This window comes from Gossypium hirsutum, chromosome A05 (genome assembly GCF_007990345.1).
Source record: "Gossypium hirsutum isolate 1008001.06 chromosome A05, Gossypium_hirsutum_v2.1, whole genome shotgun sequence".
In the NCBI taxonomy this organism is placed as follows: Eukaryota; Viridiplantae; Streptophyta; class Magnoliopsida; order Malvales; family Malvaceae; genus Gossypium; species Gossypium hirsutum.
The window spans coordinates 79,735,318-79,747,362 of record NC_053428.1 but is presented as its reverse complement, the minus strand read 5'-3'; the positions used below and the strand labels follow the sequence as shown (position 1 = coordinate 79,747,362).

Below are 12,045 nucleotides of genomic sequence, written 5' to 3'. Positions count from 1 at the left end.
AAACTTTACATGTGGAATTAAAAAAAAGTCAAAATAACTTTTAAATTATTTTAACACTTTTAAAACAAGTGTATCAAAACCTATAACATTTAACTACTTATAAATTTATTTTAGGTTTAAATTATGCACAAAAATACATGAAAAACGATTAACATTTTAACATTTACTGAATTAATATTTTATTAACTCAAAACAAACTTTGTTAATAGACATACTGTTGTAAAATGAAGTACAGAGAAAAAATTTAAAAAGAAAAAGGGACCGAATATTTTAGGTGTAAGGGGGGAAACTGAGTTACCGAAAAATATCAAATTTCGAAATAATGACAGGCGTAATGTGCAAGTGTGCTCGTATATACTCGTAAGTCGCTTCCAAAGACCGGAAGAAAATAATACTACAAGAAGGAAAATTACAAATATGCATTAAATCCTCGGCTTGCCCCCTATCAGCAGCCAAAAAAATGCCTCTTGCTACATAAAAAAAAAATGAATATTACAAGACATATCACACACCCTACCAGAGACGGACAAGAAAAATAAAATGAAAGCGTCGAAGCGTGAAAAATTGCCACTAATAGAACTACGTCAGCCTTTTAACCTCAATGCACCATGGGATTCCCTGCTGCTAATAAAACCTTTTGACAAAACAGACTTGGTTAGGACTTAATAGCTGCCCATTTGTGGCATACCGTATGGTGGCATCGGAGGCATTCCCATTCCTCCCCCCATAGGTGGTGGAGGAGCAAAACCTCCTCCCATTCCTGGCATCGGAGGTGCTGGCAAGGCAAGAGGTAGCAACTGCGCATACATGTTCTGCAATTCAAAGCATTTCAATTAAGTTAGAAAATCATCCAACCCTTTGAAGATCTAGCAACTCCACAGCCATAGAGAATTGGTAAAGTAACTATACCTGTTGTGCAATGACCTCCTTCTCTTCTTGCTCTTTAGCCTTTACGTCCTTTTGAGCCTCGATCTTATCCTTGATAAGTTCATCAACTTTGCCGGTATATTCACGGATAAACTGGAAATATAAGGAGAGTCAAATAGGATTCTAACACGACATCTTGAAATTAAGAATGATCATGAAACCGAAAGGGTTATGGTTGCTAATAAATCCCCAAATATACAATAGTACTGAAGATGCAGCAAAGAAATCACCTGCAACAGGAACGGGAATGTGAAGTCTATCATATTGTTAACCCAGGCCATTTCAAGAGCAACATCTGGTCGAATTAAGTCATAACAGACAAAGAGGCATGCCGCAAAACATTCCTTCTTGCCCTGTACAGATAACATTACCACCAGAATTATATCCACTTCAAATAATAACCAACATTCCTGTAACAAATTGCCATATAACAAAAAAAAAATGCCTATGTTAAAAACCTTCACTCTAAATGTCCCATGGTATGGTTACCGACAAGCTCTTATTTTATACTTGCACCCTAGAGGGACAAATAGAACCAAGCAACCTAGCGTAGTTGCATATACTGCTTGACCAAGGTGTAAAAGCGTATTTAGGAATGAGTCAGTACCTGCTCAATGAAGTAAACAAGCAACTCCTCAGCAAGTTCACGATCACCAGACTGTGAAGCAGTTTCCATAGCATCTTTGTAAAGGCTGTCTTTCTTTGACAAGGCAATGGACTGCTTCCATCTGCCCGCCTTTTTGTATATGTATGCGGCAACACGTCTCATCTCAAGTAGTTCATGTTTCTCAATCTACTCGAGCAATTCAGAAACAATATCAGAACCAACTTACTAGCATATAAAAAGGCAAGAACAACAATACTTCACCTTTTGAGCAAGGCCAATCTGATCAAAGTTATCATGCAAGTCAATAGATTCTCTCAATCTATCATAATCTTCTTCCTCTACATAAATCTCATTCAACGCTTCATTTACTGCTGATACATTGTTGCTCTGAATAGCAACCATATATGGCTTCACCAGACGCAGATGACCCGCCTGAAATTCCAGAACGTTAATTGTCAACCCAAAATGAATAAAAGTACTACTAAAGCAATCCATTAGTATTTATTTCAATATTAAATAATTTCCACCAAAACTGAACCTTTCTCATAATGTCAACAACACGAGTATGATCCACACGAAGCGCAAGCACATTTAGCATATCATTGATGAGATCAGGATGCTCTTGCAAGTAAAAGTGGACAGCCTTGTAATATAGCTCAACACTAGCAACTTTGACTATGATATCTTTGAACTGCATATGATCCCATGCCTCAGGAGAGTGGTTCATCACAGTAGTTGCAGCATTATCAAACTCATCATATTGGATATATAAGTAGGTAAGTTCCTTCCAGTGCTGCTGCTCATCACATGCTCTTATCAGCTTGGGAATATTGAGACGAGTAGAGAACAACTTAATGTGCTCCATAAGCTTCTCTGCACGATATCTGGCATACAGAACTCCCAACTCAGTAAAGATCCCCATGTGTGCACGTTCCAATCCTAAACCACTCTCCATGAGAGAGATTAACTCATTGAAGCATCCTCTATTCTGATAGTATTCACTGACTTCTTCCAAGTCATCCACCTACAAGATCAACAAACTCAATGGTCAAAACCACAGACAAACAATCTTCCATAAACAAACATGATCAGAAAAAAAGGGGAACTGAATGTGCAGACATACGTAGCAACTTAATTGTTCATGAAACTCACCTGTATAATAACGTTCAGACCACATATCTGTGCCAATCGGAATTCCTCTGCATCAACACAAGCAAAGCAAACCTCTTTCCATGTCTTGGCACTGTTTGCTTTTCGTGCTGCATCAACAGCACCCTGGAATTGTTTAAGCCTCACCAGTGTAACAGCCAACTTGGCCCAGTTCGATATAAAAGCAAATATTATTTTTGCGGCCTCATATAGGGCTTCATCAAACAAGCGATCACCAACATTTTGAAGATTAGCAACGTTTGGCATGAGAATGAATTCTTCAATTTCTCCCAGTCTATCAGTCTTAGCATAGGCGTAAATGAGTTCACTGTCCACCTTGGGCTCCTTGACCTTCTGCCTAACCATCAGAAGATACCTCACCAGATCAGAGTAGACATCTGCATCCTCAGAAGCTCTGATAACATCAAGGAACTCAGTAGCATCATCAGCACGAATAAACGATTCAATTGCATCACTAACCAGCCCCTCCCTCAGTTGTGCCTTTGCCACCTGACTCCAAACAGCATCTTCTTCGACTCTAAATGCAAATTCCACTGCCCGATCAATGCTTCTAATGTTATCCAATAAAACATTGACAGCCTGAACATTTAAGTTGAACTTTTTGAAAATCGCAAAAGCTTCTTCATATAGTTGGGCTTCCACAGCCACTTCTCCAACTGCAGGTCCATCAAAATTATCTAGCCTATTGATATAATCCATGACTCTAGATGGATCTGCCTTAATAGCTGTCAAAATAAGTAGATTTTGCAGATTGAAGTTCCCACTGAATGCAGAGTTTTGGAGCACAATCTTCTCAAGAAGCTCAATCAGTTCATGGGGCAGGTCAGCTGTCATGAAAGCTTTAACAGTTGCAGAAACTTGTTCTGGACTCTTGCTTTCTGGCAAAGCAGTTGACACAACCTGATCAATTAGCTGTCTTCTATATTCATTTTCAGGATTTAGAACCTTCTCCCAAAGATCACCATCCATTCTCTCAACAACATACCTGTGACCACAGGACAATGCACAGATAAGCCACTTTAAAACGAAAACCCAATACATTATCATAAATCAACTAAATAGGTACATACCTAGCCTGCAATTTGAATAATGAGTTCTTATTAGTGACATTGATAAGTTCATCATCACATTGTCCTCTTCTGTAAGCCACAACTGCCAGAGTAGGATCACGCTTCTCACAGTACTTACCAACCACCCTAGAATCATAGTAAGGATTGGTTGTGAGGAAGTGCTCTGGATTGTTATTGCTGTCAATGATGATTTTTCCCAGAGCATTGTGAACATGCACATCTTGGCTTCCCTCACTCACAAGATGCTCCAAAAACTGTGTAAGCAAACGAAGGCGATTTCTGGAAACCATATACAGAAAAATAAAAAAACAAATAGTAATGGCATAATAAACGATGAACGACAGGAGACAGAAAAGAAGATAACCTTTTCTCACATTCCTCCACAAGGGGCTCAACTGGAAGCAGAGAACGGACTGAGAGAATGAGACCCTTTATAAAATCTTCAGGGCATTCATCATCTAGCAATTGCCCCACTACCAAAGGAGCATTCCCTGGGTTCACCTATCAAAAGAAGCAAAAAGGCTCTCAATTAATCAAATTTAAATTTACTTCATAGAATATTCCAGTATACAAAAATAGCAGAGAATATCAAGCATACCTTCTGAACATACCCTTCAATGTACCGGAGCATGTTATTTGTGTAGAGGTAGTGAGTGAGATCAGGAACAAACCCAAATCGATCACAAACATTAATTAGGGGCCTTGCATCAGGAAGCTTGGCCTCCATTAGGAAGTTCTTTGTCTTCTCAGCATCATAAAAATTTGATTCCCTGGTTACACGCTCAACCTCCTTGATTTGACCAGTTTTAGCAGCTGCCTCAATGTACTTGAAGTGTATATCAGGATCCTCACTGTCCCATAATCAAAAGTCAACATAATAGTAAGTAAAATCTTAGATATAGCAGTGATTTGAGAACAAAGTAAATTTCTTGTTTGCTAAATAGCTTACCTTGAGCTCAAATAGGAGCCCAGGAAAAAGTACAATCCTTCATATGACTTAAATTGCTCAAAAAGTTTTATGCAAGCATCAACACCCAACTGCTCACAGTACTCTTTGGCAACCTGCACACGCACACAACTTAGCCTTTGGGAATTTACTAAACATTATTAAAATACCATATACAATAATACTTTACCTGAACGATTATTTGAAGATTGCCTCTTAGATTAACCAACAAAAGGTCCTTCATGCACTCCAAAGCCCATTCTCGTGAAAGTGTTCCAAAAAATTCAACAAGTGACTAAAAACAGAAGGATGAGAAAAAAAAATGTTAGAAGGTTCTGTCCAATTTTACCAAGAGATAAAGTTGGTAGATAATGTTTTTACCTGTGGCTCTATAGCACGTGTATTCACGATGACACGTTTAATATCGGGCAACTCAGTGTAATGCTGCAAAAAAGGTATTATTTTTAAATATTTAATCAAGGAGACATTATTAATTCAGTCTAGAAAATGGCAGACAATGAAACACAATGATTTTAAAAAGAAATTACCTGAAGAGCTCGCACAAAGAGACCAGCTTTTTCACATAGTTGTGCAATTCGGGGACGATCGTAGTGAGTGAACATTCCATTTGCTAAGATGGCATCAGCTACATTTGGAAAAGTTACTAGATTGATTTCCAAGACCTGCATGGAAAAGAATATTATTAAACTGAGTATATTCTTTTTAGGAAATCAAAAAGAAATAATAGAAATAGATTAGCTTAACCAGCACATGAAAGATATAACCTTAGTTTGTAGAAAAGCATGCTCTGGCAGATTTGGCTTCAAAACATCTAATAGAAATGCAGTAGCCTCCCGTATCAAATTCCTCTGAATACAAAAAGGATAGGAAAACAATCTTACATATATTTTACAGAAAATTTTACATTAAATTCACAAATAATTCAATAAGCAGCAGACCTGAAGAAAAAGATCAGTGATGGTGTTGTAATCAACTGGACAACCTCCCTCCATTTGAGACATCATCAATGCAAAGTTAACAGCTCCCTACAAGTGAAACAAGTGATAAATTAGCTCCCTCTAAAACGGTAGTTTTTCCTTAAAAATTAAACAGATCCAATTCCATCAAAAAGTCCATAAAGCTATCATCTATCAGTCAGCAATCATTTAAACATTTATCAATTGCTAGTATGATTTTAACTTGATCAGAATATTCATAAAATTTAACTTAAAAAGTCATGAAGAGATTTAATACATTTAAACATTTATTAATAGCTAGTATGATTTGACAAGCTTCAACACAATGCCTCAAACCCTGAAGAGCACAGAAAACGGACACGGAATCAAACCTGTGGATCTGTACGGAGAATTGTTTGCAGAAGGAACAAATAGTCAGGAGTGTACCCAACCTGAGGAAACAATATAGTCATGAATCTTGATGCATGCATTCACTAATGTAAAGAACAAGGTGAAGAAATAATCTCCCAACTTCGTAGGTTGTAAACAAGGAGATCATATATCATCACACCAGAAAATGTCAATACAAAGGAGACAGCAATCACCTGCTTTGAGTAAATCAAGATCTTGTCAAACTCCCTACGTTCAGCAAAAGCTGCAACAACTTTCGGAGTTGCCCTAGCTTTAATATATATTTTCAGCGCAAGATCATTATCCACAGTCTACAGCAAAAGCAATGTGAAAATTAGGAAAAGGCAAAAAAGAAAAGGTGGTAAAATCAGTTCCACTTCCTTGAAGCAGAAATTTAGATAAAATTGAATAAGATACCGATAGATTTCTATTCTAGAGTGTACAAATCATACCTTCACAAGGTCTCCAAGTTCCTCACTACATTCCAATTTATCTTCAGCCAACCAATTCTCCAGAAGGTTCTTCTTGTTTTGGTTAACCACAAGCCGAGATAATTCCAATGACTCAAATGCATTGAGTTGTCCTCTTGTTAAAAGGGTACCAAAGTACTGCAACAGCGGCGGAGTCTGCCCAGCTTGCACAGGGACACTCTACAGCAATAGGGTAAGTGATTCTCCCTCAGATAAAATCAACACACAAAAAAAAAGCTCCATTTGGTTTCAGGAAACAAAGGTCATTTTCGTTTTTGTTTTCTTGAAAAATGGAGAACATTCAAGAAAACGTGTTTGGTTGAAAATTTTGAAAATGATTTTTGGAAAATGAGAGTGAATTAGAAAACGATTAAAAGTTGTTTTCATTGTTTTCACTAAAAATGCTTTGCAAAAGTGAAAATGATGAAAACAATGGTTAACTTTAAATGAATTGGCCCTGATTCAAACCCATATAAACGCAGAAATATTCTTTTTTTCAATAATTTTTCAAATATGAAATCTAATACCCTGGTTTAAACCTATATTAACGTAAAAAAAATAATTATTTTATTTCTCATTTTCTATCATAGAAAATAGTTACCAAACATGTTTTCATTATTGAAAACAAATTTTTATTTCTATTTACCAAACATTTTCTCATTTTTTTCTTAAAAAAATGAAAACTATTTTCTAAAAATGAAAAGGAAAATGAAAATAGAAAATATTTTCAGAAACCAAACAGAATCTAAGTATCTGCATGATCAAGAAAGCAAAATGAGACCTGAAACTTGGCAACTGTATCAGGTGTGCGAAGTATCCCTTGTGGAGACTCTGCAGCAAGCTCAGCAGCTTCTTTATACTTTGTCTGAGCAAACAATTCTTGAAAACGTTGGACAACCTGATATATGCAAAATCACAGTCAACATCCTAGTAATGCCCAGAGAACAAGGTGGAATAAAATAACACATGAAAATTGAATAACTAATATTAGATAGTAATATTAACAACCTGCAACATCAAATATGTCAACGCCAAATCTAGTCATGCAATACATAATACAAAAGTGGCCTTAAAGTAAATCAAGAAACACGAAGACGGCATGTCTTCATTCTCAGCATTGCTGCAAGATTGATGAATTGCATTGAGATCAGCAACAGATTGTTCCATGATGGACGTACAAACGAAAGCATCCTCCCAGTAAAATTAAATTGTTCCTTTAGATATTATTGCCCAGCAACTAAAATATATAGTTGACAATATGAGGCTCTTACCCAATTATGATCCAATGCAAAGATTCACAAACCATAAAGCATAGGAATATGCAAAAAAATATACAAATTAATCTACTTACCAAGTTCTCTGCACCCGGAAGGTTTCCTCTTTTAGCCAGATTGACGGCAAGCTCCAAATTGTTCAACTGAAACAGAAGACAACCAGAAATAGTAAGCTAGCATGTCTCTTTATTGATACCAGAAAACAAAAAGAAAAGCCATATAACATACTTGACCGCTAACAAATGGCACTATTGTTGCTTCATTTACAGTTGCCAACAACACCTGACCTCGCCTATTTATGGCATAAAACCCTCCAGCAGCTGAAGCTTCAGATGTTAAAAATATTGGATCTGGACTGATCCTGTTTCTGTATACAGCAGATGCTGTCTCTAAATCATAAACAAACAGCAGCCCAAGCTTGGTAATAACAAAGATCAAACCATATTTGTGGGATATCTGCCAACAAACAGAAAATTGTCTTATATTGGCACACAATAAACAATTTAAAAGATAATCTAGGAAATATCATGTTACCTGCATTGCAACTGGAAAATCATCTTGAAAATCTGGCGGGAAGAATAGATCTGCTTGTTTCTTTGAAAACGACGGCTTACCTGCCAATATATATTATTTTAAAAGATTGGATACATGATAGCCCGAAGTAACCCACAGAATAGCATAGCTACACAATTGATAAGAAAGAATAGTTAATCTAAATCCAAATACTTAAACATGATCACATAAAAATTTCTAACTTTAGAAAAGTCTTTGATAATGATTTAGAGCCAGCAATAGATATAAAATTGAGTAGGATTTCTGATTTAAAATCACACAAGTTCTGAAGTAGTGTCTCAACAACTGAACATGCCAACACATCAAAGTACTTCCCTATCGTACTATCATTATTCCATCATTGGAAAGCACTGCATCAACAATGTCTCATTTCTTATTTTATTTTTCAGATTTCGTACACATTTAAAAAAAACAAAAAACCTTCAGTTTCCACTTATATATACAAGGGGATGGCAAAAGTATAACAGATAACATAAACAAACCTGGCTGGGCACCAAGCTCAATTACATGCAACTTTGATGTAATCTGACCGGCATTAAAACTCTTAGTGGCAAATGAAATAAGAATAGAAGGATTCTCATTTCCTGGAACCTGCTCAATACAAACAAGCATATACGATAAGCTGCTTGATAGATCATATATACAGAAATTGAGTGAAGAACAAGAAACCTTTTTACCTTAAACTGAGCGAATGAAGCAGCATGTGCTTCAAGAGCTTGACTACGCTGCTGATCAACAGAGAAAAGTTGCATGTTCCCCTTAACCAATTGTGGCTTCTAAAAGATGCAAAAAACATTGATCAAATTCAGAACTGCATACTGGCACAAAAAGTGATTTTTTAAGGGATAGAACTTCATAATTAATAATAATTATGCAAGGAAATATACTATCAATAGAGAGACAGAATGGAAAGAAAAAAATGAAATTTGGGTTAGAGGGATGCAAATCCAAAATAACACCACTGGAGACAATAAATTACTCATAAGGGGTTAATAAATTAACTACTAAGTTAATTTCAGCAATTTGAATAATGGGCACATGACAACCATACCATCTGGAAGAACCTTTTCCAGCCCAGTTTGCTTAGGAAAATATTTTGAATATATTACTTCATTTTCTTTCTTCTTTGGGGGGGAGGAGGATGCATATAATGAAATTTACCTCACAAGTCATACTTCTCAAATTCTCAAAACTAAATACAGATGACACGGTAACTTCTTCACAGGAAAAAAAAAAACTTTAGAAAGCATTTATTAGCGAAACCACATACCTCAGGTGCACCAGGGGCAATTCCAATCAAAACCAACCACTTCTCCGAAGGATCACACTTATAGTTTATGATCTGATTGTTCACTAAATTAGCTGTTCTCTCAAACATCTTAACTGGTTCAGAATCACCTGCCAGAAGAAAGACACAATGAGACAGATAACACCAAAGAAACTTATACTATAGTTAAAAGAAGAAAATATATATATTAACAGATGAACAGAGCCTGTCATGCTGGATAAAGCTAACTGAATAAAATCCAACCTTCAATTGACCAATGATACACAGAGGTCAGTGTTACCAGGCCAAGCAATTTTGGGCTAATCCATTTCCAAAATACAACCTGTACATTGACCAAGGACAGGTTATTAGGCTCATGCAATCAAGCTCACTCTCAAGGAAAAATATAAATGTAGAGAGGCAGATATCTAAAGGACCGAATAGTTGAACCATTACAAGAAATAAATAAATAAAATGAGATAATAAATGTGTTTCACCTGTTCAGGCATCTGATGGGATTTCATTTTTGCTTTCATCTCTATGTTAAATATTTGCAAATGATCTTGAGTTGTTCCCGGTAGTTGAGCTACAAAAGCAATGTCAAAGTCAGCATATAAAGCATAAGCGAACAAAAAAAATCAATGGTGACATACAAAGCAATGCTAAAGATATTGAATTTCCTTCTCCATAAAATAGAAGTAATTTACATGAATGTCAAGCACTTTATGGCATGAATTTGAAGCATATTTTCTTGTCTTAAGACACAAATATAAGCAAAATTGGCTACAGGAAACAACCAAAAAGCAATTAGAAGTGCTGACATTTTTCCTAGTAAACTAAAAAACAGATTGCAAATACAGAACCTGATAATTATACCAATAAAACAGTACAGAAGACAGTATTAACTACAACAGACACTGTAGTTCACATACAACATGATCGCATAAGCAGGGTCCTTGCAATTAAGTGGTATCACATTAATTTGTTTATTTTTTAACAACGCAGTCAATTAGAGAGATGATTAACGTGACCCAAAACAAATAAACAATTTCCCGTAGTTATAGTAACTAACCTTTCAAAGCAAGGATTCTAGAATTCGGATTCATAAGAGCGGAGTCCGCTGTAATAGGCCGTCTCAACGGCTGCATCGGCATGTTCATATCGATAATCACAACACTGTTTTGCGGCGCGGTTTCTCTCACACAAATATACTTATCAGATTCCATAGTTACGTTCGTGAATGTGATAAATTGAGGACTAATGCCAATGCTTGGCAACTGCAACCAAAGATACCATTTCAGATCCCTCAAAATCGTTACTATAGCAAAACGTATAAAGGAAGTTTCAAACAGATCTAAGCAGATTTTACAGATATTACATCTGACAAGGTTTACGAAGCACTAGATTAAGCTTAACAATCGATTATAAACGATAATTCAGCTGAATTTTCCATAAAAAGCAACAGAAAACGAAACGACTGAGAGGGATAAGAGCGAAAACGAGAAGACTTACAGTTAAGACCTCCTTCATGGCGATGGGAGCGTTTGCGGCCGCCATGGTGATTCAGATCGACGGATGAAGATTCAAAAATCAGGGGCAGATCTATGGCTGAGATTGAATATTTGCTAAGAGATCTGAAGCAGATAATTAAAACAGTTGCAAAGAGGGAAGCGAAAGACGAAGAAGAAGAAGAGCGATCCAATCTAAGGCACTTGAGAAGCAGAACGTGTAAAAAATGTGCCTTACTGGTGGCGTATTTGCTGGCCCTTGGGGATTTATATGGACGATAATTCGGGTAATAATGACCCGACCCATATTTCATTTTGATTTTATTGTAAAGATTTTTTTTCCCGATAGAAGCAAAGCACAATTAAATGGATAAAAATAAAATTAAAGGATTATTTTTTCCTTTTTCCTTTTTTTCTTTTTTCCTTTTTTTAATGCAACCTTTTTCTATTTAATAATAGATAAATGGTGATATTTTTTTTGAGAAACATTCAACCATGTTATTAGATAAATTAAATATAAATACTGAATTTATATTATAAAATTATTTGGGATATTGTGTTTTACATTTTTTGATCTTTTAATAAAAATTAAGTATCAAATAGAGGTGTGCATGGACTGGATTCGGGTCGGGTTTAACTAAAAATTTAGGCTCTTTTGCTAGGCTCGGGTTGACTTAGTCTGAAAAATGGGCTAAAATTTTGTCCAAGCTCAATCTGGATAAAAATGTTAAAACTCGGGCCTGACCCAGCCAGCTCATATTAATTTTTATATTATTTTTTATATAATTTTAAAATATATAATACACCAAAAATACTAAAAACATCAAAATAAATATTTCTCAACAAATTAAAAATAAATTTTAAAA

General features: G+C 35.7%; 1 protein-coding gene across 1 annotated transcript; it reads right to left on the bottom strand.

Moving 5' to 3' along the window:
- Window positions 1-335: 335 nt before the first annotated feature.
- On the bottom strand, window positions 336-11,428 carry LOC107957301 (clathrin heavy chain 1). Its single transcript, XM_016892805.2, has 30 exons — window positions 11,184-11,428; window positions 10,744-10,948; window positions 10,169-10,257; window positions 9,936-10,014; window positions 9,675-9,802; window positions 9,082-9,180; window positions 8,887-8,995; window positions 8,366-8,445; window positions 8,060-8,287; window positions 7,909-7,974; window positions 7,339-7,455; window positions 6,540-6,737; window positions 6,282-6,398; window positions 6,069-6,128; window positions 5,680-5,766; window positions 5,506-5,589; window positions 5,269-5,403; window positions 5,102-5,164; window positions 4,911-5,015; window positions 4,724-4,836; window positions 4,373-4,625; window positions 4,139-4,275; window positions 3,775-4,053; window positions 2,687-3,689; window positions 2,073-2,558; window positions 1,796-1,966; window positions 1,535-1,720; window positions 1,158-1,280; window positions 910-1,020; window positions 336-812 (listed from the first exon to the last, which is right to left on the bottom strand). Exons 1-30 carry the CDS (start codon window positions 11,226-11,228, stop codon window positions 663-665), a joined length of 5,106 nt encoding a protein of 1,701 aa, XP_016748294.1. The 5' UTR covers window positions 11,229-11,428; the 3' UTR covers window positions 336-662.
- Between the last annotated feature and the right edge of the window lie 617 nt (window positions 11,429-12,045).

Bases quoted from the DNA above. Each gene is read 5' to 3' on its own strand.
- LOC107957301 (XM_016892805.2), bottom strand. From the start codon at position 11,228: ATGGCGGCCGCAAACGCTCCCATCGCCATGAAGGAGGTCTTAACT. The intron at 5,590-5,679 runs GTCTGCTGCTTA...TTTTGTATTCAG, and splicing joins TCACTGATCTTTTTCTTCAG to AGGAATTTGATACGGGAGGC. The intron at 4,276-4,372 runs GTATGCTTGATA...TTCTTTTGATAG, and splicing joins TTGAAGGGTATGTTCAGAAG to GTGAACCCAGGGAATGCTCC.